General features: G+C 48.2%; 1 protein-coding gene across 6 annotated transcripts in view; it reads right to left on the reverse strand.

Annotated features, from left to right (window-relative positions):
* LOC140393765 (suppressor of tumorigenicity 7 protein homolog) overlaps positions 1-27,255 on the reverse strand; it is a 221,064-nt gene that overhangs the window by 176,869 nt on the left and 16,940 nt on the right. The window contains exon 1 of one of the 6 annotated variants that reach the window (XM_072480156.1): positions 496-807. The exons of 2 other annotated variants lie outside the window; for them this stretch is intronic. In XM_072480156.1, coding sequence (XP_072336257.1) covers positions 496-783 — 288 coding nt within the window. In that variant the 5' untranslated portion in view covers positions 784-807. Of the gene's footprint in view, positions 1-495; positions 808-27,255 lie in introns of those variants that run through there. 3 more of the 6 variants (XM_072480154.1, XM_072480159.1, XM_072480153.1) reach the window with 3 other exon arrangements.

Genomic DNA, 27,255 nt, shown 5'->3' on the forward strand with positions numbered 1-27,255 from the left:
TTGACCTAGTTATAGGGTCATGGTCAAAGCTGATTTCCCTTCTCTCCTCTCCATTCTTTTCCCTGATATTTTCAAGGGGTGGTTATAAAGCAATTTCCCATCCCATCGATCGCAAACACAGCTCCTTTTCCAGTCTTTCTGAAAGAGGCGTGCCGGAGGAACAAAGATCGGCTGCTTGCTGTAGACCAGCAGAGACCGGGAATTGATCAAGCATTAATGGTTTGCTACAAAATGGAAGCGTTTTTCGGTCAGGGACGGGCACGATTCTCATCCAAGACTGCCAGTCTCGGAGCACTGCGAGAGATCGGCACATGGCTTCCACATTCCCCCGGCTCTACCATGCACAACTCTCAGTGAAACCATTTTGAACAGACACGCCATTCTTTACAGATTAATACTGCGTTACAAAAAAAATGCAGTCCTTCCAATCGAGAGGATGGTTTTTAAATATGGGTTTAAATTCAAGACTCCGTACACCGCGGGGACAATACCTACAGGAAGAGTCGGCGTTGAACATGTCTGGCGCAGTTGCAAGAACAAGTTGGAAGATCCAGGCTCTGGGAAGGGGGGAATAGACCTTAGAAGACGCCTTCTCGCTGAGCCACAGGAGCCTCTAGGTCTCTCGCACAGACAGAACTGGGCAGTCTCTTCTCTGAATGGCGATGAAAGTGAAACTGAGCGAGATTGGTCAGAGAGGGAAGGAAAGGGAGGCGTGTTGCTACTTTGCTCTCCCGCTTTACAGAACACAAACACACACGGATTGAGAGAGAGTCCGTCTGGCATCGATGCTGGGGGGGAAGAAGGAGTGTCTGGCAGGGCAGACCGAGGCAATGACACGTACAGAGAGCCAAATATCTGGAACTGATAGGAAACACAAACTGTGTGTGTGTAGTGTATGACGCAAAAGTGTGAGGCTGGAGCCACGTTTGCTGACTGTTGACAAATCATTCTTCCAACATGCAACCCCATTGGGAAAACGAACCCTGATTAAAAACACTCTTGATGCTCATCCTGAAGGTTCAAGTGACCATTGAAATGTGTGGTGTGATAGTGGCCCACAGACAACAAGTTCCTATGGCTACGTAATGATGCACTTTCACAGACTCCATCAGTGAAATCAAAAGATATTCATTAATAAGAATTGTGCAGCAGTCTCATTGTTGTGGCTAGCTCCCAAACTGTCTCTTTGCCCAAGAGACTCTCTCACCATGGTTTTATTCCACATTGAGTCCCGATTAGTCACAGGCCATGTGACCCTTATTCTGCTGTGTTGCCCTTCAAGGGATAATCTATATCTCTCCCCCTTCAAGTCCTTTATACAATTTCAAGAACTAATTCACTCAGTCCTAAATGTGCAAAAGAGTCATCAGACTCGAAACGTTAGCTCTCTTCTCTCCCTACAGATGCTGCCAGACCTGCTGAGATTTTCCAGCATTTTCTCTTTCATTATATACCTGAGTTGGACAATTCTAAATCGAGTCTTGGGGAGGTTATGTTTCTTGTTGAGCAGCGTAATTCTGTAGTTTGAGGCGACGTTAACAGGAACTGCAATAATGGGTACCTCTTTTGGCACAGGCGCTGTATAATTCAGTTAGGAATTAGGCTCTCTGCCTGGTACAGGAATGACTACTCTTGCTCTATGATGACATCCTGACAACTCAATTCATTCTTGTGAGTAAAGAATGGTTTCATTTCCTCAGAAACTGGCTCATTTATCCATCCTATAAGTATTGCGTCTCTCACTTTGGATAGAAGTGGATCTCTATTCCTGATCTGCTTCACCAAGACTGGCTCCTGATCTGCTTTGCCAAAACTGGCAATGTGTTGAAGAAATGTAATGCCATGATGATTCCTTGTGGTACTGGTACTTTCTTGCAAGGGTAGGCGGCTAAAAGCATCCGCATTCATTGTGTGTGGCCCAGGTTGGTACTTGCAAACATATTCATAGGCTGACAGAATTAACGCCTGTCGTTGAATTCTTGCTACGGTAGTCAAAGGTAGTCTTCTCATCGTTGAAGAGACCGAAGAGCGGTTTGTGGTCAAAAACTATGGTGAAGTGTCTACCATATGAGTACTGGTGGAATTTCTTGACGCCAATGACTATTGATAGTCCTTCCTTTTCAATTTGTGAGCAGTCTTTTACAGCCTCTGAAGGGTTCTCGATACATACCTTATCAGTCTTTCAGAGCCGTTGCCCATATTGTGGGACAACACTGCACCAACACCATATGGAGAGGCGTCGCAGGTCAATATCAGTTCTTTAGATGGGTTGAATTCTGCTCACAGGTTTGAGGAATGCAGCAATTGTTTTACTCTGCTGAAAGATTCCTCCTGGGGTGCCTTCTAAGACCAGCGATGGTGTTCAAGGGGGCCAATACCATTGAGAAGTTTGGTTAAAAAAAGTCCATAGTAGTTTACCATCCCCAAAAGATATTTGAGTTTAGTTGTGTTTGTGGGGCAGCCACCTCTTTTATCACATTGACCTTGTCTTCCACAGGGTGTAATCCATGTGCATCTACACGGTGCCCCAGGTAGGTCACCTCAGTGGCTTGAAAGTGCCACTTCTCTTTCTTGAGGCGAACTCCTGCCTCCTGAAATCTCTTTAACGCCTCGTCTAAATTTGCTAAATGCTCGCCCTTGATCCAGTTATAAGGACATCATCAAGGTATAGTACAACCCGCGGTAGCCCCTGTCCTTCGGAATATTGCACATGCCAAAGACACACCAAAAGGTAGGCGGGTGTACTGGAGCAGGCCTTTGTGCATTTATTGTGACATACCCCAGGAAGCGTCATCTAATCCAAGTTTCTGGTATGCGTGACTCATATCCAGCTTTGTGGAAGATTGACCTCCAGCCAGCTTTGCATATATGTCTTCAATTCTTGGGATTGGTTATTTATCCAGCTTGACAGCCTGATTAACTGTTAGCTTTTCATCGCTTGAAATGCAGATGGTCTTGTCCACTTTCAATACGGGGACTATAGGTGCTGCCCATTCCAAGAACTAAACAGGCTGTATAACACCTTTCCTCCAACTCGTTTTAATTCCGTATCCACTTTCTCTCGTAAGGCATATCGTACCAGTCACCTCTGGATCCACATAGATCTTAGCTTGTAGCGCTTTGATTTTGCCTAATTCATCGCAGAAGATGCTCTCGTATTTTCTTAACAGTTCGGGCAGTTCCCCTTCCCACACTTAAAAAACCTCAGCCCGGGCAGCACGGTGGCGCAGTGGGTTAGCCCTGTTGCTTCACGGCGCCGAGGTCCCAGGTTCGATCTCGGCTCTGGGTCACTGTCCGTGTGGAGTTTGCACATTCTCCCCGTGTTTCCATGGGTTTCACCCCACAACCCAAAGATGTGCAGGCTACGTGGACTGGCCGTGCTAAATTGCCCCTTAATTGGAAAAAATTGATTGGGTACTCTTAAGTTTAAAAAAAAAAACCTCAGCCCAATTCAACTTGATTTCTTTAAACCAATCGCGGCTGAGACGGCTTGGTCCTTTATGGACGGCTAATCCACTATTATCACGGGGAGCTGGGTAGACTGTTGTCCATAGCTTACAGGTACCATGGTGGTGCCTTTTATTTTTATTGCTTCTCTCATATAAGTCTTCAACTTGGCTAAAGTGATCTTCAAGTTCTATGGTAGGACTCCCTCCCTAAGGTACTGAAATGTACCCTCATCCAACAAAATGGCTGATGCCCTATATCCACAGCCATCTTAAAAGACTTCCCCATTTACCTGGAGTATTTTAGTAATAGGGTCTATCTTGCCTGTTTTTAGATTAAACATAGAGTGAATATCAGAATCACTGGTGCTAAGCTCTTCCACATTGTATACTTGTAACATCTTGGTTGATTGATTACTCAGCGACCTTGACATAGCTCTGCATATATATTATAAATTTAGAGTACCCAATTATTTTTTTCCAATTAAGGGGCAATTTAGTGGGGCCAATCTACCTAACCTGCACATCTTTTGAGTTGTGGGGGCAAAACCCAGGCAGACACGGGGAGAATGTGCAAACTCAACACCCCAGTGACGTGGGGCTGGGATCGAACAGGGGTCCTCAGCGTGTAGGCAGCAGTGCTAACCACTGCGCCACCATGCCGCCCAATAATGCACTTTCATAGAGTTCATTAGTGAAAACCAAAGATATTTATTACTAAAAATCGTACAACAGCCTCACGGCTAGCTAGCTCCAAAATGTTGGTTTGATTGATTGATATTTATTGTCACATGTACCGAAGTACAGTGAAAAGTATTTTTCTGCAGCCAAGGGAACGTACACAGTACATACATAGTAGACAAAAGAATAATCGACAGAGTACATTGGCAAATGGTACATCAACAAATAGTGATTGGTTACAGTGCGGAACAAGGGCCAAACAAGCAATACATGAGGAAGAACAGCATAGGGTGTCGTGAATAGCGTTCTTACAGGGAACAGATCAGTCCAAGGGAGAGTCTTTGAGCAGTCTAATAGCTGTGGGGAAGAAGCTGATCCTATGTCTGGATGTGCGGGCCTTCAGACTTCTGTATCTTCTGCCTGATGGAATGGTCTGGAAATTAGCAAAGCCTGGGTGTGAGGGGTCTCTGACAATGTTGTCTGCCTTCCTGAGGCAGCGGGAGGTGTAGCCAGAATCAATGAGAAGATGGCAAGCTTGTGTGATGCGTTAGGCTGAGTTCACCACACTCTGCAGTTTCTTGCTTTCTTGGGCCGAGCAGTTGCCATACCAAGCTGTGATGCAGCCGGATAGGATGCTCTCTATGGCACATCTGTCGAGGTTTGTGAGATGGAAAGGGCTGAAAAAGGTACATAAAAGCTGCTGAGTGTACAAAATTTATCCGTTCACCAGTTAGTGCAGGAATGTGCAGCCATCTGTGATGCAAAACCCCCCAGTGATTGCACATTGAGTCCCGATTGGCTGCATGGGCCATGTGACCCTTACCCTGCTGTGTTGCCCTTAAAGCGACAATCATCACAGGTTATTTGCTCCACAGTCTGTTGGCCAATGGTAATAGTTTGTATGCCAGGAATATTCTTCAGAATCTTATATTTCAGATCTGTTCTGAGTTTACTGATATTCAACAGTAGAGGTCAGGCAGCTCATTGTATCTGTGACGGCTCTTTAAAATAGCTATCCTATTAGATCCCCACTGACCTGCATTTTTCCCCCTTTCAAGTACAGTATTTATCAAATTTACCTTTGAAGGTTATTATTGAATATGCTTCCACCATCTTTTTAGGCAGTGTATCTCAGATCATAACCACTGGGTACATGAAAAAAAAAAATTCTCTACTCCCCTCTGGCTCTATATCAATTCACTTTAATTTGTGTTCTCTAGTTACTGATCCTCTGCCAGTAGAAATTGTTTCTCCTTATTTATTCTATCAAACCCATTATAATTTTGAAAATCTCTGTTAAATCTCCTTAATCTTCCCTGCTCGAAGTGGAACAATCCCAGCTTCTCCAGTCTCTCTACACAGCTATATCTCTCATCCAGTTTGGCAAACCATCTCTGCATCCTCTCCAAGGTTTTTGTTTGATGGTCTTTGCTACAGTTTTGGCAGATTAACTGGCACCAAAGCCAGAGAATGGAACTTATCAGCCCAGGTTCCCAAGCCAATCAATACAATGTGACCCCATGGGAAGTGCATGTGTGCTGATTGACTGATGGCTGCTCCCGGTTATATTGTGATGCCCCCACAGAGGAATACCTAGCCAATATGCCCTTCCTATGTCACACATGGCATGACCACTTAGGCAGGTAACAGCTGCAGCATCCCTTTGGATGTTTTTAAGGCAAAGATAGATAGATTTTTGAACAGTAAAGGAATTAAGGGTTCTGGTGAACAGGCGGGTAAGTGCAGCTGAGTCCACAAAAAGATCAGCAACGATCTTATTGCATGGCGGAGCAGGCTCAAGGGGCCAGATGGCCTACCCCTACTCCTAATTCTTATGTTCTTATAAGAAAACATGATTCACCATTTTCAAGAACAAAGGGGAAAATTTGAGGAATCAACCCGACATCTTGTTTGAATGATGTATTAGCTGTAAGGATGGTCAAGTTACACTTTCCATTAAAATGTTTTTATCACTAGCTGGTTTCATGGCAGACAATTGCCAGCTAGGAATATGCCATCTAGTTACTGCGTGACTGGACACAACGATAGGTTAGCAATTGTGACATGGATGCTGATAATTTATCAATAGTTAATCTGAGTACCGAGAACCAACAGTCAGTATATTTTACTTGGATATGGATAAGAACTGCAATTTAGGTCATCACCCTGCCATTATTATAGTGTTGCTTTTTATAAAGCAGAAAAAATTTGATCTAGAATTAATTTCGTTTTTAAAAAAAATAATTTTTATTAAAGGTTTTCATAAAATATCAATAACAAAATGAAAAAGAAACCCAACAGGGTTAAGTACAAAACACAGTCCAGAAAAACAACTCTCCATACCTCCCTCCCCCCTGTACATAAATAATAAATTAACATTAACACCCTGACTTAATACAACAAGTATATACACCCGCGCAGACCCTCCAGTGTAAATAACAAAAACAAAAAAAAATAAAGTGACCCACCCCCCCAGAGTTGCTGCTGCCATTGACCAATGTCTACCACTCTGCCAGGAAGTCTAAGAATGGTCGCCACCGCCTAAAGAACCCTTGTACCGACCCTCTAAAGGCGAATTTCACCCTCTCCAACTTAATAAACCCCGCCAATATCGTTGATCCAGGATTCCACGCTTGGGGGCCTCGCATCCTTCCACTGAAGAAGAATCCTTCGGCGGGCTACCAGGGACGCAAAGGCCAGAATTCCGGCCTCATTCGCCTCCTGCACTCCCGGCTCCTCTGCCACCCCAAATATTGCGAGCCCCCAGCCCGGCTTGATCCTGGATCCTACCACCCTCGACACCGTCCTCGTTACGCCCTTCCAAAATTCCTCCAGCGCTGGGCATGCCCAGAACATATGGGTGTGATTTGCTGGGCTCCTTGAGCACCTAACACACCTGTCCTCACCCCCAAAAAGCCAACTCATCCTTGTCCCGGTCATGTGTGCCCTGTGCAGCACCTTAAATTGTATGAGGCTGAGCCTCGTGCACGATGAGGAAGAGTTCACCCTCCCCAGCGCATCTGCCCACGTGCCTTCCCCAATTTCCTCTCCCAACTCCTCCTCCCACTTACCTTTTACCTCCACCACCGAGGCCTCCTCCTCCTCCTGCATCACCTGGTAAGTTTCTGAGATCTTCCACCTTTCCCACCCATCCCCCCGAGAGCACCCTGTCCTGTACTGTGTGTGGCCGTAGCCACGGGAATTCCACCACCTGCCGTCTGGCAAACGCCCTTACCTGTAAGTACCTGAAGGTGTTCCCCGGGGGGAGCCCGTACTTCTCTTCCAGCTCACCCAGGCTCGCAAACATCCTGTCCACAAACAGGTCTCCCAACATTCGTATCCCTGCCCTGTGCCACCCCAAAAACCCTCCACCTGTTCGTCCTGGGGCGAACCGGTGGTTCCCCCGTAATGGGGCCCCGCCGAGGCCCCCACTTCCCCCCTGTGCCGCCTCCACTGCCCCCAAATTATGAGGGCAGCCACCACCACCGGGCTCGTGGTATACCTCCTTGGAGGGAGCGGCAGCGGCGCCGTTGCCAGCGCCCCCCCGACTCGTACCCACACAAGACGCCGTCTCCAGCCTCTTCCATGCAGCCCCCTCCCCCTCCATCAACCACTTGCGCACCATCGTCGCATTGGCGGCCCAGTAGTATCCACAGAGGTTGGGCAGCGCCAGTACCCCCCTATCTCTACTCCACTCCAGGAACACCCTTCTTACCCTCGGAGTCCCTTGCACGCACACAAACCCCATTATACTCCTGTTAACCCGCCTGAAAAAAGCCTTCGGGATAAACACAGGGAAGCACTGGAACAGGAACAAAAACCTTGGGAGCACCGTCATTTTGATTGACTGCACCCTACCCGCCAAGGACAGCGGCAACGCGTCCCACCTCTTGAACTCCTCCATTTGCTCCACCAGCCTTGTAAAGTTAAGCCTATGCAGGGACCCCCAGCTCCTGGCCACCTGGACTCCCAGATACCTGAAGCTCCTCTCCGCCTTTTTTAGTGGGAGCTCGCCAACCCCCTCTCCTGGTCCCCTGGATGAACTACGAACAGCTCGCTCTTCCCCATGTTGAGCTTGTACCCCGAAAAGTCCCCGAATTGCCTAGGAATCCTCATTACCTCCGGCATTCCTCCCACCGGGTCCGCCACATACTGCTGCAGGTCGTCCGCATAAAGTGACACCCTATGCTCCTCACGACCCCGCACCAACCCCCTCCAGTTCCTGGACTCCCTCAGTGCCATAGCCAGGGGTTCAATCGCCAGTGCGATGAGCAGGGTGGATAAGGGACACCACTGAGCAGGGTGGATACCGAAAGTACTCGGACCTCCTCCTGTTTGTGGCCACACTCGCCATCGGGACCTCATACAACAGCCTAACCCACCTGACAAACCCCTCCCCAAACCTGAACCTCTTCAGCACCTCCCACAGATACCCCCACTCTACCCTATCGAAGGCTTTCTCAGCGTCCATCGCCACCACTATCTCCGCCTCCCCCTCCCTCGCCGGCATCATGATGACGTTCAAAAGCCTCCTCACATTCGCGTTCAACTGCCTCCCCTTCACAAACACTGTCTGGTCTTCATGGATGATCTGCGGCACACAATCCTCAATCCTCGTGGCTAAGACCTTCGCCAGCACCTTGGCATCTACATTTAGCAAGGAAATCGCTCTGTAAGACCCACACTGCAGGGGATCCTTGTCCCGCTTCAGGATCAAGGAGATCAGTGCCCGGGACATCGTCGGGGGCAAACCCCGACCTCCCTTGCCTCATTGAAGGTCCTAACAGCGGGCCCAACAGGTCCATATATTTTTATTTAGAATTCGACCGGGAAGCCGTCTGGACCCAGTGCCTTTCCCGCCTGCATGCTTCCTATCCCTTTGATCAGCTCCTCCAGCCCAATCGGGGCCCCCAATCCCGCCGCCAGTCCCTCTTCCACCTTTGGAAACCTCAATTGGTCCAGGAAGCGGCCCCTCCCTCCCTCCTCCCGTGGGGGCTCGGATCGGTACAATTCCTCGTAGAAGTCCCTGAAGACCCCACTGATGCCAGCTCCACCTGGCCGCACCACACTCCCTCCCCTGTCCTTAATTCCCCCGATCTCCCTAGCTGTGTCCCGCTTCCGAAGCTGATGCGCCAGTATCCGGCTTGCCTTTTCCCCATACTCGTAAATCGCCCCCCTGGGCCTTCCTCCACTGCACCTCCGCCTTCCTGGTGGTCACCAGGTCGAATTCGGCCTGGAGGCTATGCCTCTTCCTCAACAATCCTTCCTCGGGCTCCTCCGCATACCTCCTGTCTACCCTCACCATCTCCCCCACCAGCCTCTCCCTCTCCCCCCGCTTCTTGTGGGCCCTAATGACGATCAGCTCTCCCCTCACAATCACCTTCAGTGCCTCCCATACCATCCCCACTTGGACCTCCCCGTTGTCATTGGTCTCCAGGTACCTCTCTATACTTCCTCGGACCCGCTCGCTCACCTCCTCGTCCGCCAACAGCCCCACCTCCAAGCGCCACAACGGGCGCTGGTCCCTCTCTTCCCCCATCTCCAAGTCCACCCAATGCGGGGCGTGGTCCGAAATGGCTATTGCCGAATACTCAGTGTCCTCTACTCTCGCTATCAACGCCCTACTCAAGATGAAAAAGGCGATTCGGGAATAAGCCTTATAAACATGTGAGAAGAATGAAAATTCCCTAGCCCCCGGCCTTGCAAATCTCCAAGGGTCCACCCCTCCCATCTGGTCCATAAACCCCCTCAGCACTCTAGCCGCCGCCGGCTTCCTACCCGTCCTATACCTGGAGCGATCCAGTGCCGGATCCAGCACCGTGTTAAAGTCTCCCCCCATTATCAGGCTCCCCACTTCCAAGTCTGGGATCCGACCCAACATACGCCGCATAAAACCCTCATCGTCCCAGTTCGGGGCATACACATTGACCTATACCACCCTCTCTCCCTGCAAGTTACCACTTACCATTATGTGCCTGCCGCAATTATCTGCCACAATGCTCGACACCTCAAACGACACCTTCTTTCCCACCAAGATCGGCACCCCTCGATTTTTGGCATCCAGCCCAGAGTGAAACACCTGACCTTCCCACCCTTTCCTCAATCTTACCTGGTCTGCCACCTTCAGGTGTGTCTCCTGAAGCATAACCACATCCGCCTTGGGCCCCTTCAGGTGCGTGAACACGCGGGCCCGCTTAACCGGCCCATTCAGTCCCCTTACATTCCAGGTTATCAGCCGGATCAGGGGGCTACCCGCCCCCCTCCCCCGCCGACTAGCCATGACCCCTCCTCGGCCAGCCACGCGCCCGCACCCCACACCCGGCCCGTTCCCCACAGCGGCATACCCCCGTCTCGACCCCCTCCCCCCCCATTCGCTCCAGCTCCTCCTTGACCATAGCAGCAGCAACCCGATACACACCCCCCCCCCCCCCCCCCCCCGGCTAGGACCCATCCTAGCTGATTTACTCGCCCCATTGCACTTCCGCAAGTCAGCTGGCTCCTGCTGACACCGGCCACTCCCGCCTCTCCTTCGACTCCTCCCATTGGGTGGCGCACCCTCCTCTCCCGTCCCCGTCCATCGGCTCTCCCCCTCCCCCTTCTGTTAATAGCACGGGAAACAACACTTGCTTCCCCGCCCCGGCCCCGCCCCCTCCAGTCTTCAGCGCGGGAAAAAGCCCACGCTTTCTACCTACCAGGCCCCGCCACAATGCTCGAAACCCGGAGCAATACAAAGGCCCCCCCCCTCGAAACAAAAATAAACATAGCATATCAACCGCAGTCCCCAATCGCCCGTCCCAACCCTCAATCTGTGTCCAACTTCTCGGCCTGAACAAAGGCCCACGCCTCCTCCGGAGACTCAAAATAATGGTGCCGGTCCTTGTAGGTGACCCACAGTCGCGCCGGCTGCAACATGGCAAACTTAACCCCCTTCATGTGCAGCACCGTCTTCGCTCGATTGTACCCGGCCCGCCTCTTTGCCATCTCCGCACTCCAGTCCTGATATATCCAAACCTCCGCGTTCTCCCACCTGCTGCTCCTCTCCTTCTTGGCCCATCTGAGCACACGCTCCCGGTCGACAAACCGATGGAACCTCACCAGCACCGCCCGCGGAGGCTCGTTAGCCTTGGGCCTCCTCGCCAGCACTCTATGGGCCCCTTCCAGCTCCAGGGGCCCCTGGAAGGACCCCACTCCCATCAGCGAGTTCAACATGGTGATCACATAGGCCCCCACGTCCGGCCCCTCCAGCCCCTCCGGGAGGCCCAGAATCCGCAGATTTGTCCGCCTCGACCGTTTCTCCATCTCCTCGAACCGCTCCTGCCATTTCTTGTGGAGCGCCTCGTGCGCCTCCACCTTTACCGCCAGGCCTAAGATCTCGTCCTCATTGTCAGAGATCTTTTGTCGAGCCTCGCGGATCGCCACTCCCTGGGTCGTCTGTGTCTCCAGCAGCTTATCAATAGACGCCTTCATCGGCTCTAGCAGGTCCGTTTTAATCTCTCTGAAGCAGCGCGTGACACCCTCCTGCTGCGCTTCGGCCCACTGCATCCACGCTGCCTGGTCTCCGCCCACCGTCATTTTGTCCTTCTTCCCTCGCACCCTCTTCGGGTCCACCACCTTTTTTGTCGCCCTGCTCCTAGTTGAAGCCATTTACTGACGGGGAGCTGTTGTAGACTCCTTCCCACACCGGGAAACGTCGAAAAAGTGCCGTTGGGAGCCCTGAAAAGAGCCCAAAAGTCTGTTTTTGCGGGAGCCGCCAAATGTGTGACTTAGCTCCGCATAGCCACAACCGGAAGTCATCTAGAATTAATTTCACCGTACGGCTAATCATAGAATTTCAAATGTTTACAGCACAGGTGAACATTGTGACTGCGCTTACTCTTTGCTCGAGCAAGTCAATACTACCCTCAACTGTCTTATCTTTCTCCATAGCACTGTATCTTCCTCTGCTTCAAATATTTATCCAATTTTCCTTAATTTTCTCTGAATTAATCATTCCTTGTGACAAAAGCATTCCATGCTTCAGCTATCCATCTTTCCCTATTCATTCTGTCAAAACCTTTCTTAAAAATGAGAAAGAACCAACATTAAAAGTGAAATGCAGAGCGAGTACAACATGGCAGTGTGAACAGTTGACCCCAGGATTAATTTACAATGTATTTATGTGAAGCAGAGGAAGGTTCAGGGCAGCAAAGACAAAAAGGGCTAGTTGTAAAGAGCTAGTACAAACACAAAGGGCTGAAAAGTCTTCTTCTGGCCTGTAACATTTATGGTAATATTGAATAGTTTTTCAAACCCACACAAATCTAACGAGGTATTCTGAAGTTATTAGGGTCAGAGACTGTGGACGGAAACCACTACACGGATCGCCTTTGTAGCCACCTGAGTTGGCCAAGTCTCGATTTAAAATGGCGAACGGCAAAGGCTGAAGGGAAATTCAGCCAACACAGGCAGAAACCAGCAGGTGCAAGTTTGCTGTGTATTTAACTCTGCAAAGGCCCAGACAGCATCGATAGTAGCAGCCATATGCATAATAATGTAGCAACCATCTACATACTAATAAGCAATCCCCGGGAACAATAGCAACATTTGGGACAAACAAGACTAAGCCAGACTCCCCGGCGCCAGCAGGAGCCAACACAAAAGAGGTTAACGGACACCTCAAGACCGCCCATCGATCAGGGAACCGCTCCAGTATTGGAGAAATCGAACCAAGCGATTGGAACAAAGTCCAATCACCTAGAACCAGGTACAGGGTCCGCCCCGAAAGGCGGGAAGCCCCTGGAAACTATAAAGTTAAACCACCAAGTTCAAATCGTTCTTCTTGACCGGGTCACCCAGCAACGCGAACCAACATTGACCGTGACCGGTTCAACGGCCGCCGAGAGATCGTAAGTCTTAAGTCAACGCTCGCTACGAGATAGGCGCTCCTAGCTATCAATCCGTACCAACTTCGAATCCCGCAGACTCAGAACCCGAGCGAAAGGCCATTTGTTCCGCTGACCTGGTGGGCCAGTTCGAAGTTAAGTACAGGCCTGTTAGTTATAGAAGTAGCTTAGACGTAGAATTTGTGCATGAGTAGCGATTACTGTGTATAATAAATGTGCTTTGATTTAAATCTTACTAATCGGTATATTGAGTTATTGGCCATTACTCGAACTTGAACCTCGTGGCGCTATCATAAAGATACCTGGCGACTCGAGAGCAAAGGTTATAAAACAGAGCCAAGTGAACCAATCAAAAGTTAGCAACATATTACTGGCGACTCCGCCGTGACTCGAACTAGAAGTGGCTTAACCACTCCGGGAGAACCCAAAAATTTGAATTAGAGATCCAATTGGGAACAGAAAACCACAAGTGTTCAAGCAGTTCTGACCAATCCTCGTAATTCGGAAGTGTGTGTATGCATGCGTAACTAACAGGGCTATAAGGTAAACTGATAGATTTTCTTGTTACGACAAAACTATCGGGAGTTTGTACTTCGGAATTTAGCGAAAGCCGTACCCGTATTTACAGCACCGCCTTAGCTCCCCTGTTCCAAATTTAAAAGAAGCATTCGGACAAGAAAGATGGCAATGCAGGCAATGCAGCGTCTCATGAACCCAGAGGAATTTGCGGTCACAGCGACCAGCAGCAGTAGAGTCGGACAATGTCCCGTATAGGAGGAAGAAATCAGGAAGTACCTCAAAGGGAAATGATGGTCCCTTTGTAGCGAATTCTGTAGCAATGAGGAAACAGGTCCCGGGAGTATAGGACATACTTGGTGGGAGAACCTGAGCGAGATTCACAAGAAGAGCTTAGGGAAAGCTCGCAAGCCGATGGCAATCGTGTCCTGCTTGGCACAATTGCGAGGCACAGAGGAGGTCGTTAGGACGCTCCGGAAAGAGGTAGAAGGCATACATCGAATGAGTAAGGTCGATGTTAGTGAGGTACAAAGAGAGAACTTAGAGTTGAGGAGGAAGTTGGCAGCAAAAGACGGAGAGGTGGATGATGCCAAGTGGGCTCACCAGTCTTGTCTGGCGCACTTAAGCAGCTTCCAGTCACAGTATGAAAAGGCCTATCAGGACACGCAACGTGCAGTCCTGGTACGAGAGGAAACCGAGAAACAGGTAGAAGCATTGCAGAGGCAGTGTAGTGACCTGAAGGCAGCGTTAAGAGCACTCCATGCTGCCACCACGGAGCAAAGACAAAGCTCACTAGACAACGCAAAGTGCCGGAAGCAGATTGCAGAGCTGCAATCGCTGCTTTCAGTCCAAAAACGATTCCAGGAAACCTTTGGAGCAAAATTAGATGAGGAAGACGGCCCTGATTGGGAAGAGCTAAATGAAACAGCGCAGAGATATGTTCAGGGAACATGTGCGCAGGGAACGCCCCAAAAGAGGAAAGCGCCCCAACCCCCCACAGAGCAGATAGTTCAGGCTCCAAAGAACCCAGTAACCACCCACCGCACAGCCACATTGGACGATACGGAATTTCTGTACACCACCCCCTTAACAGTGACCCAATTACGGGACGCGTGCGATAAAATCAAACTGTTCCTCCCCACCTCAGACCCCCACCATTTCTTTGCCAGAGTAAAGCAGCAGGCGACCATGTACGGCCTGGATGAGCGAGAGCATGTAAAGCTCACAGTTTTAAGTTTAGACCCTTCGGTCGGATCAGCCCTTCCCGACCCACAGAATGTAGGAGGAGGCACCCTTGCAGAAATGCATACCGCAGTCCTAGACGCAATCGGGTATAACCGGCGTGACCCCGTAGATGGCCTCAGTAAGTGCAGGCAAAAGAAAACCGAGCACCCCACAGCGTTTGCTGGACGCCTGTAGATCCACTTTGCAGTAGTTTTTGGAGACTTAGACCGCGCCCATTTGTCCCCAGACAACATGGCCAAATGGACCCGCACCCTTATCTCCCATGCCACAGAAACAGGACAGAAAGCGTGCGCGAATTATAATCCCTCAGAGGAAGCTCATAATGAAAAATGGGTAGTAAAAAGATTGTCCCGCGCCTGGGAGCAGTCTGTACAAAAGAAACCCACAGTTAAAAATCCCGAAGAAAAGCAGGCCGACGCAGATATACAGGCAGTTAAAACACACCAGAACCCCGCATGGGTAAATGAAGGAAAGAACAGCCCCCCACAAAATTCACAGGAGTGTTACAACTGTGGACAGTTGGGACACTTTGCAAGGGAATGCAATGCCCCACGAAAGCCACAGAGAGCCCAGCAGACGGGCACTCTAAGTAGGAATAAGACAGAGCCCATACATAGTGTGAGCACCCGTTCAGATCAGACGGACCTGAACGGAACGGACTGACGGTGTTCGGGCTCCCCCAGTTGGGTCTGCGACACCCTTTGGGACAGGTCCGGACGACCAGTAGTTGCAGCGAAGATACGGGGACAGCCCATCGAGTTTCTCTGGGACACAGGAGGGTCCCGCACCACAATAAATTCCTCCACCATGTTCCAAAAGGACACGTGGCCCACTACAGCCACTATCACCCTCAGCGGCTTTACAGGCCACTCACAGCTGGTTTAGCACACTCGGCTAAATCGCTGGCTTTTAAAGCAGACCAAGGCAGGCCAGCAGCACGGTACGATTCCCATACCAGCCTCCCCGAACAGGCGCCGGAATGTGGCGACTAGGGGCTTTTCACAGTAACTTCTTTGAAGCCTACTTGTGACAATAAGTGATTTTCATTTCATTTCATTTCATTTTTCACAGCAGGGCCACATCACAGCCCCTGCATCCATTCAAATCGGCAACATCACCACCAAGCACCCCATAGTTTTAGTTGACCTGCCCCACACAGCAGAACACATTCTGGGAATAGACTTCATGAACTCCCACCACCTTTCATTTGATCCAGTCAACCAGTGTGTCTGGAAAATGGCAAAGTCTGCAAGAGCCCCCGCAACGCTCACAATAGGTGAATACGCCAACAAAATCAGCGCAGAAAACGAATTTTGGTTTAACCCGACCACGCTTAGCACAGACAAGCATGTTAGGGCAGTTTTACAGAAAAACAGGATAGCATTCGCGACCCACAAACACGACTGTGGCCGGATGGCTGGTTCCGTACAAATCACAGGACCTGACCCAAGACCCCAAAAACAGTATGGATTTCCCCAAGAGGCAGAGGGAGAAATTGCAAAAGTAATCGAAAGCTTATTAGAGCAGGGCGTACTTAGATCAGTAGCCTCCACTAATAATGCCCCGATTTGGCCAGTTAGAAAGCCCGATGGATCATGGCGACTGCCCATCATTACCGGGAACGTAACAAAATCACCCCCGCAGCAGCCCCCACAGTAGCCACAAGTCCCGAGACCATGCTCAAGCAGGGACACAATTCCCGATTCTTTACGGTTTTGGACATCAGTAATGGATTCTGGTCCATTCATTGGCAAAGGCGTGCCAGCACAAATTTGCCTTCACCTTTAAAAACCAACAGTACACGTGGACATGCCTTCCACAAGGATTCCACAACTCCCCCTCCATTTTCCACCGACAGCTGGCAAATGGTTTAGCCAAATTCTCTCGCCCCGAATGTCTGGTCCAGTACGTAGATGACCTACTACTGCAGACAGGCTCCAAGGAAGAGCACATTGAGCTTCTGTCCGAAGCTTCTGTCCGAACTCCTGGCACTCTTAAATTCCAGATTTTGGAAGATAAGGTGATATATTTGGGTACAATTATCACACATGGTAAACGCGAGATCGAGCATAAAAGGATTGACTCGATTGCTAAATTGCTCCTTCCCCAGAACGTTTCAGCCCCCCGGTCGTTTTTAGGACTGCTTGGCTACTGCCGAAACTACATTGACGGTTTCGCCAGCAAGGCAGCACCCCTCTCAGACCTCCTAAAGAAAGGAGCCCCCTGGGAATGGCTTCCGCAGCATACGGATGCTGTGGATGCGTTGAAGCAAGCACTCATAGCAGCCCCCGCACTACAAGTTCCAGACCTTCTTTCCCCTTACGCGATCGAGGTAGCAAGCACAGACCGCACCCTTTCGGCCGTGCTCCTTCAGGAACGGCACGAACAGTTAAGGCCCGTGGCTTACGCCTCCAGAGTTTTAGATGCTGTGGAGCAGGAATTTTCAGCCTGTGAGAGGCACCTGCTCGCAGTATTCTGGGCAGTACAGTATTTTTCGTACATTACCGGACTGAACCCCATCACAATCCTCACGGAACACACCCCCACCCAACTTTTATTTGACGGACGACTCAAGGACGGTACAGTTAGTCAGATAAGAGCAGCCAGATGGACCCTTCTTTTGCAGGGACGGGACATCACTGTTAAAAGGACAAAGACCCACACTTTTTTAGCCGACAACTTACCCCCCACAAATGTGAACCCCCCACGAATGTGAAATCATCTCTCCACACCACAACATAGGCCCCTTTATTGCTAAAACACCCTCCAGAAAGATAGGTAGTTCAACCCAGAGCCCCAAGAACACAGACACGTGCGAGCCCATAAAGATATATGTGGATGGATCTTCCGAAGCGCATAACAGGATGCGGTATTTCAGTCGGGGACGCGCAGGGACGTGCCCTAGAAGAAACAGCAATAAAACTTCCAGGACATTTAGACGCGCAGGCAGCAGAACCTGCGGCCATCGCATTCATAGTGGAACACCCAGATTCCTTCCCCAGCCCAGCAGACATATACTCGGACAGCCTCTATGTCTGCAACAGCCTTATAGAATTCCTACCCCTGTGGAAAGCAAGAGGATTTGTTTCTGCAGACGGAAAACCCCTCCCTTCAGCCCCATTGCTCCGTCACATCTTAGAGAGAGCACAGAACAGGACTTTTGGTGTAGTCAAAGTTCGAAGTCACCATCGTTCCTCCCCCCTGTAAATGTAAAGGCCGACGCACTGGCTACAGCAGGTTCCAGGCACGAATATTTTTGGACACCCCCCGAAAGTGCACCAGTGAATGCAGTTCAGGTCTCGCAGACTAAGATCGAGGATCTAGTGCAGGCCCAGAAGCAGGACAGCAATCTCAAGGAGATTTTAAACGGAAACTATCCAGCACCCTACGAGAGGTTTAAAAATGCTCTTGACCACACATGACTGTGTGGTGTTAAAAGACACCCTTTATGTGGTTCCTGAATAGGACAGGAACCAACTGATTTATTTATTCCATGGCGGTCATGGACATCAGGGAATCGATCCCACTACAGCCCACCTAAGGCAGATCTGCTGGTGGCCAAGTTTAAAAGAAGATGTTACTCATTACGTTGAGAATTGTCTTATCTGCGCCCAGAATAATCCGGACAGATACGCCAAAAAAGCTCAACTCAGTCACACCCGACCCGTTAATGGCCCCTGGACTAACCTCCAGATTGATTTTTTAGGACCATTGCCCCCTTGTAGGAATGGTTATAAATATGTACTCGTGGTGATAGACACGTTTACAAAATGGGTGGAAACGTTCCCATCCAGAACTAACACGGCAAAGACCACAGACAAGATTTTAACTCACCACATGTTTACAAGATGGGGACTCCCCCGCAGCATTAAATCCGACCAAGGTTCCCATTTTACGGGACGTGTCATGAAGAACGTCCTCACGATATTTGGCATTACCCAAAAATTCCACATTGCATACCACCCCCAGTCGGGTGGTATCGTGGAGCGCATGAATCGGACCCTAAAATCCACCCTCAGAAAAATGGTCCAGCAAAACAACACCACTTGGGACTCAGTCCTCCCTTTTGCGCTGATGTTTCTGCGAAATACAGTTTCAACTTCTACAGGTTACACCCCACACACTCTCATGACCGGACGCCCCATGAAAGGCACAGAATTTTTATTGGGCTTAGACTTGACCAGCCCCGAAGTGACTGCCCTCACACACGAGAACGCAATCAAACAATTAGTGGAGAATGTTGAACCGGCTCAGCTAGCAGCCGCATGAAATTGGGCACAAGAAAGAAACAGAGCAAGGCTTGTTTCGATAAGACAGTGCATGCGACTGAGTTCAGTGTAGGACAGCAAGTCATGCTCTCCGTATACAACCCCAGCACATTCCTGTCACCAAAGTACTCGGGTCCGTACTCCATTGCGGACAAAGTAAGCCCTTTCGTCTACAAAATAAAATACCCCAATGGAAAGACTGCGTGGTTCCATATCAACCAGCTGAAGGCATATGGAACACAGTCTAACCACGCACACCCTTCATGCTCGACGCAGCACACCACACCCCGCCCACAGCCAACGTAACCCTACCATCCCCCAACACGTCCAGCCCAGCCACGGACTCAACCTCGACTCCACCCCCGAAATATACACTCCGCCCCGGAACGCCCACTGACAGCAGCAGCAGCGACAGCGACTGTGACTCAGACAATAGCCACAGCACGCCTCCCTACTATCCCCATGCAACAGGACCCACACCCAGCGAATCTGACCACGATTCGAGTGATCCCTTCATGATCACTTTCCTAAACAAACCCCACCACCGACCTACAATGATGACCCCGATTCCGTCCCCACAGAACTAGACACCACCTATTGGCACAGAGATCATTCGTACAGACTCGTCCGGAATGACGAGAGCGATCCGAAATCATACCAAGCAGCCCTATCAGCCCTGATACACTCGAGAGTGTGGCATCGGAGAGAAGATGACGACCTTGAGTCTGACTCCCAAAACAAGAATCCCTTTGCGACCCTGTTCGCAACCGATATCTGAGATGTCCAGATGATGTTTTAAAAGGAACCGCTTGGGAGAAAACGGTGTCCTTTCTGATGGAACCTGCAGCATGTTTTATGTTGTTTGTAGTGTTTTGTTAAATGTTGTATGTTAGACCGGAAAACATTTTTCCACAGCCCCACGCCTTTTCGGCCAAAACCGCTGAGAACTTGTCCGCAGAGACTTGTTAAGGTCCCAGAAGCCAGTTCAGCGGAACTCATCTGTCGACGGAAACACAGACCCCCGTTCATAACTGCTCTTCTGGTTCGAGGAAGGAACCAATACGGCAGCCCCCCACGATGATTACATTTCTTGCCCGTTCTTGTCGGTTGCTCAGGCAGTGGAGAAACGGCTTGGGACCCGCCCTGCCTGGGAACCCCCCCCTCTGGTCAGCTACGCTCGGGTAGGGCACACACGGCATTGGTCACCGTCGCGGCCCATACGCACCTCATTTCGGAAAATTTGGTTCAAAAAGTTTTGTTTTGTTTCAGGTAACCCTTAGGTTGCCAACCACATGCTATTTACATCCTGAAACATTGGGATGGTAAACCGCACAGTCTGCGAGACGGCTCTCACTGGTTCATTATCTGTATGTGTGTCTTGTCCTGAAATTCGGTTTTTGGAGAAAAAAAATGAGGGAGTCACACATAGTGACCAATTATAAAGGGAGTAATTGGCACTAAAGGGCAGACAGGCTATCGTACGAGATATTAACACAAGATAGTAACAGACACTATGCTTGATCACACAGAACTCCAGAAGCTCCAGGACCGGAGAAGAGAAGTGAAAGAAGAAGAACCATGAGGACATCCTCCGCGTGGCTCATCGTTATAATGGACATTTGGTTGCGTGCGAACGCGAACCCCCTGACCTCACCTCCCCCAGCCATTAATGATTCACTTCCCCACAGTACCCAGAGCACAGTCACAAGCGACACCACACCATCTTGGTGTGACAGGTTTATAACCTGGTACTCCCTGTCCTACGTGATAGAATCCCTATTGGGATTGGCGATACTCTGCTGCATCGTGCAGACTATTCATCTGAGAAAATGGAGAAGGAGAGCCTACCGCGCTCGCACCCCGGTATATAGAATAAGATCCCCTATTTTCGGATACAACCAGACCCCCGACCCCCGCGATCTATAATAAAGAGCATTCATTTGCGTTTTTTTGTAAATAAAGAAATGTTCATGAGCAATTGTACAATCCTGAGCTTGACTGCCAAGCCAGGAAAATGTGTATAAAACTGCTATTATTTTGTTTGTATGGTTTAGGAAGTTAGTGTGATGAAATATTTGAGTGAGTGTAGTTTATTAAGGATAGTTAGAGTTTCCCATTTTCTTGTTTTGTAATGCATGTCCCTGTTTGACATAGCACCCCTCAGAATGTCAGTTAAAATTTTCTTGCATGGTTACGGTCAGTGTAGAGGCCATCGAAGAGTGCTCGCCGGGTCAGGGAATTGAAAGCAACGCAGTTATGTGATCCTTCACGCTTCGCGTTAGGATCACAAGGAGGGAGTGTAGCCACCTGAGTTGGCCAAGTCCCGATTTAAAATGGCGAACGGCAAAGGCTGAAGGGAAATTCAGCCAACACAGGCAGAAACCAGCAGGTGCAAGTTTGCTGTGTATTTAACTCTGCAAAGGCCCAGACAGCATCGATACTAGCAGCTATCTGCATAATAATGTAGCAACCATCTACATACTAATAAGCAATCCCCGGGAACAATAGCAACATTTGGGACAAACAAAACTAAGCCAGACTCCCCGGCGCCAGCAGGAGCCAACACAAAAGAGGTTAACGGACACCTCAAGACCGCCCATCGATCAGGGAACCGCTCCAGTATTGGAGAAATCAAACCAAGCGATTGGAACAAAGTCCAATCACCTAGAACCAGGTACAGGGTCCGCCCCGAAAGGCAGGAAGCCCCTGGGGACTATAAAGTTAAGTCCCCAAGTTCAAATCGTTCTTCTTGACCGGGTCACCCAGCAACGCGAACCAACATTGACCGTGACCAGTTCGACGGCCGGCGAGAGATCCTAAGTCTTAAGTCAACGCTCGCTACCAGATAGGCGCTCCTAGCTATCAATCCGTACCAACTTCGAATCCCGCAGACTCAGAACCCGAACAAAAGGCCATTTGTTCCCCTGACCTGGTGTGCCAGTCCGAAGTTAAGTACAGGCCTGTTAGTTATAGAAGTAACTTAGACGTAGAATTTGTGCATGAGTAGCGATTACTGTGTATAATAAATGTGCTTTGATTTAAATCTTCCTAATTGGTGTATTGAGTTATTGGTCATTACTCGAACTTAAACCTCGTGGCGGTATCATAAAGATACCTGGCGACTCGAGAGCAAAGGTTATAAAACAGAGCCAAGTGAACCAACCAAAAGTTAGCAACATCTTGACTTCAGCAAGGAAAATAAATCCTGTAGGAATTTCAGGCGAGAAACCTCTCAATGAGGCTAACAATAGTGGAATGTGGAGGATAAAATACTTCTAAAGTCAGATGTTCATTGCTGTAGGTTTTATATATCATCGGCTGGGGTGTGCTCGTATTTTAACCCATAATTCACTGTGCAAATATTTCATTGGGAGCTCTACTTCTTACATTACAACAGTAGCGCTTTGACATATCTAGTACTCATGAAACATGCTCCATAAATGCAAGTTTTTTTTCTCTGCTCTAGCCGTTTGGTAGATTTACAGAATCTAATGTTGAGCGGACTTACTATGTAAAGTCACTGAAAAGGTTTATAGTAACTGGATTCAGATCAACAGGTCCCCAAAACAAGACACACACAATGGAACCACACCAGTAACTTTGTTCCCCCAAGCGAAGAGCATGGAGAGCCCAATCCTAAACTCAGGCCAAAATCCTTAAGAGATTTATAGCAGAGGAATGGGCCATTTAGCCCAATTGATCTATGATAATGTTTATGCTCCACATGTGCTTCCTCCAGTCACAGCCTCCTCCCCTCACTTCATCTAACCCTATCAGCATATTGGTTCCTGGGATGAGAGGGTTCTCTTATGAGGAGAGGCTGAGCAAATTCGGCTTATACTCTATGGAATTTAGAAAAGTGAGAATTGATCTCTAAGAAATATGCAAGATTCTGAATCTTTTGTTACAACCTGAAACGATTACTTAGTTTTTCATGTCACAGAAGCTACCTAACCCGTTGAGTACTTCCTGTCGTTTCTGTTCTTATTATTGTGGCCTGCTATTCCTTTCACCATCAAGTACGTATCTAGTTTCAACGCATATATGCTATATAACTCAAACTCTTCATGTGGCAGCAAATTCCACATTCTCACCGCTTTCTGAGTCAAGAAGCGTTCCCTGATTTTATATCAGATTTATTAGTGACTGGCTCTGTGACCTCTAATTTGAACTTTCCCACAAGTAGAAACATCTTCTCTACACTTACCTCATCAAACTCCTTCATAATTTTAAATATCATTATTAGGTCAGCTCTCATTCTGGTATCTCTGTAAATCTTTTTTTCATCTTTTAAAGAACATCTATATCCTTTTTGTAATACGGACACCAGAACAATTCACAATCACAATCCACGATATTCTAAGTGTGGTCAAACCAAAGTTTTATATGAGTTTAAGATAACTTTTCTGCTTTTCAGTTCCATTCCTCTAGAAATGAACCCCCGTGCTTTCCTTCACCTGTTCCGATTAAGGGTCTGTGTCTGCATAGATGCTGCTTGTCCTGCTGAGTATTTGAAACATTTTCTATGTTTTTTATTGCCTTGTCAACTTATGTCAGTCGCTACGTTTAATGATTTGCAAATCTGTTCCCTATTCATCTGATCCTCAATCCTATGTAAACATTCATTTTCCAAGTGGCTACTTATTCATATCAAAATGCACCCTCCGTATCATGAATTTCTCTGCTCACCAGTGCGTGGAAATATGGTTCATTAAAACGAATGGGCGGGTGCAGGAAATAGGCCAAGTGAAACGTGGCAACCAGGACAAGCAGAAACTATCTCCTTCCCAGCAGGAGAGCCAAAGTCAATTAAAATGGTTTTCTCATGAGAAGAATCAGAGAATCATAGAATTTACAGTGCAGAAGGAAGCCATTCGGCCCATCAAGCTGCTCTGGCACTTGGAAAGAGCACCCGACTTAAGCCCACGCCTCCATCCTATCCCTGTAACCCAGATCCCCACCTAACCTTTTGGACATTAAGGGGCAATTTAACATGGCCAATCCATCTAACTGCACATCATCGGACTGTAGAAGAAAACCGGAGCACCCCGGGGGAAACCCACGCAGACACGAGGAGAAAGTGCAAACTCCATACAGACAGTCACCCAAGACCGGAATTGAACCTAGGTCCCTGGAGCTGTGAAGCACCATTGCTAACCACTGTGCCAACCTGCCGCCCCAAGAATGAGAAAAGTGAGGAAAACAGAAATACTGTGCTTACAGTTAAAGACCCAGAAATGGGAAGTACCCTTGAATATTTGATGTTATTATTTACAATTCCTTTAGAGTTGTCAGACCTGATTTGATAGAGTGTTTTGTTTCGAGTGTCAGCCTTAAGAAGGGTACATTGGCCTTGGAGGCTTTTATACATTGGCCTTGGAGGGAATTAAGCAACAATTCAGCATCTGGTATTTGGTATGAAGATATTTAGCTATGGTGGGAATATGGTCAAACAAGGGAAATATTTGTCGCAGATGAGTAAGTTGAGGCATAACCTGGTACAAAATAGTCAAGTGAATTAACAGAAATGGCTCTTCCTGTGGGCAATGAAGGACAATGATGCAGAATCATGGAATTTTGGCTGTCAAAAGGAGTCCAAGAAAAGTTTTTTTGACACCGGGCTGTGAGATTGGAAGCACAGCGCCACAGAAGGAAGTAAATGCAGTGACAATTTAAGTGTTTAAAGGGAGATGCATACTAAATCGAGAACTAGTGCGAAGAAAGGACAAGGGATTGGCATTGAAAAGATGCAACTCACATGAATAAAAGACTCGATGGACGAAATGATCAACGTATGTTCATGTATTTCATCTATTACATCAATTGTAAATAATAATAATCTTTCTTTTTGACACAAGTAGGCTTACACCAACACCGCAATGAAGCCACTGTGAAAATCCCCTAATCACCACACATACTCTGGCGCCTGTTTGGGTACACAGAGGGAGAATTCAGAATGTCCAATTCACCTAACAAGCACATCTTTCGAGACTTGAGTGGAAACCGGAGCACCCGGAGGAAATCCACGCAGACACAGGGAGAACCCATACAGACTCCGCACAGACAGTGACCCAAGTGGAAATCGAACTTGGGACCCTGGTGCTGTGAAGCAACAGTGCTATCCACTGTGCTACCATGCCACCCAGGACCTTTGACTGGTGAAATAGTATTGATAAAATCAGTCCTGAGCACGAGTCAGTGTCCTCTGAGGAGATGAGAATTTGAAAATGACAAATAAAAAATCTCTTTAGTACAAGTTACATATTCAACAAAATCAATCTCCTTCACGTTTCAGCTTTCCTAGCCAAAGGATTCAGAAGAAAAGAGTTGGTATCATGCAACCAAAGTGCAAGAATTGGCAAAAACATATCATGCGCACAGCATGAACTTAGGGGAAAATGAAAGCATAGTTATTGAATAACTACTGTACCCTCAATGTTGATCAAGCAGCTTTGCTGGTGAACCTTTCACTGGTAAACAATATGGGCTGGTGAGTTTAAATGGCTGATGAAAGAACAGTAGATTATGAGAGAAAGTTGTCCGTTTGTTAAAATCCTGGACACATAATTTATTTCAGAGACAATTGCATTTATATGGTACCTTTATTTTCCAAACATTCTGAATGTGCTTCACAAATAACTAATTACACTTGAAGCACAATCACTGTTGTTACGTAGGCAAGCATACAAGCAAGGTACGCACAAGGTCAAACAAACAGTAAGATGAACAAGCAGCTGATCTGTTTCAATGGCCAGAACACTAGGAGCACTTCACCGCTCATCCTCAAATGGTGCCGTTGAATCTTTAATGTTGTTGCTAACTTTTGGTTGGCTCTTAATTTGGCTCTGTTTAATCACATTTGTTCAAGAGTCGCCAGGTATCTTTCGACACCGCCACAAGGTTCAGAACCGAATACTGATCAATGACTCGATACACCAGTTAGTAAGTTCAAAAGCAATGCTCATTTATTTACACACAGTCAAATCTACTCATGCATAAAATCTACAAACTAAACAACCACTGTTACTAAAGCCTATACTTAGCTTTGGGCGCCCACTCAGAGGAACAATGGCCGTTGCTCGGTTCTGAGGCTGCTGGGTTGAGCTGTTTACAGGGTAGCAACTAGGAGCGTCTATCTCGTAGCGTGCGTTGACTTGGGACTTATTTGGTCTGATGCAGCTGCTAGGCAGGTCTCTCTTTTCGGTGAGAGCCAAAGCCAAAGGAGGGTGTTCTCCCTTGGGGGATACCTTTTATACTAAAAAGGGCTTCGCGCGCCTTTGGGTGGGCCTTGAACTTGGCCTCAACTAATAGGGTCTTTCCCAATCATCTGTATCGATTTTCCTCCAATAGAGGGGTGGTTCCCTGATCGCTGGGCGTGTCCTGGTGACCGTCAGTCTGCTTTGTCTTAGCTTCTTCTGGCGCTGGGGAGTCTGCCTTAACATTGTGTATCTAAACGTTTCCCTTTTGTCCCCGGAGATGGCTCATTAGTATGTAGATTGTTTGGTAGTTTCTGTCCTGTCTTGAGAGTTTAAGGTTCTAATCAACAGACAGAGCTTGCACCTGCTTGTTTCTTAGCATTGTCCAATTTTCCCTGCATTCTTTGCAAGTGTCCATTTTGTAATCGGGACGTGGCCATCGAGGATTGGCTACACTCCCTCCTTGTGATCCTCAACGCGAAGCTTGAAGGATCACATTACTATGTCGTCTTCATCCTCTGATCACCGGGGCACCCATACTTAGGCTCTACACTGCCCTATCCTGTGCAACACAATTTTACCTAAACCATTTTAAATACATTCATTATCATAAAACTCTACGGGGCGCTATGACATTAATACATGCATTACAGAAAAATAAAAAAACTGGAACCTCTAACTATTCTCAATAAGCTATCCTCATTCAAACAATCCAAAAATACAAACAATCCAAAAATAATCTATACATCTTAAACTGTACAAAATAGCAGCACACAAATTTCTCTGGCCTGGCAGACACAGAGGTTTACATCTCTTTATTCCATAGAATGCACTAAACAAAATGGATGCTCTTTAATCCGTCCCAATGGGTTCGGGGGTCTGGTGAAATCCGAAAATGGGTGACCTAAATCTGGGTACCGGGGTGCGAGAGCGATATGCTCTCTTTTGCCATTTCTTGACTCTAAACGTTTGCACGACACTGCAAAGTATCGCCAGCACTAAGAGTGCTTCGACTACATAT

The sequence above is a fragment of the Scyliorhinus torazame genome, chromosome 17 (assembly GCF_047496885.1).
Source record: "Scyliorhinus torazame isolate Kashiwa2021f chromosome 17, sScyTor2.1, whole genome shotgun sequence".
Taxonomy (NCBI): Eukaryota; Metazoa; Chordata; class Chondrichthyes; order Carcharhiniformes; family Scyliorhinidae; genus Scyliorhinus; species Scyliorhinus torazame.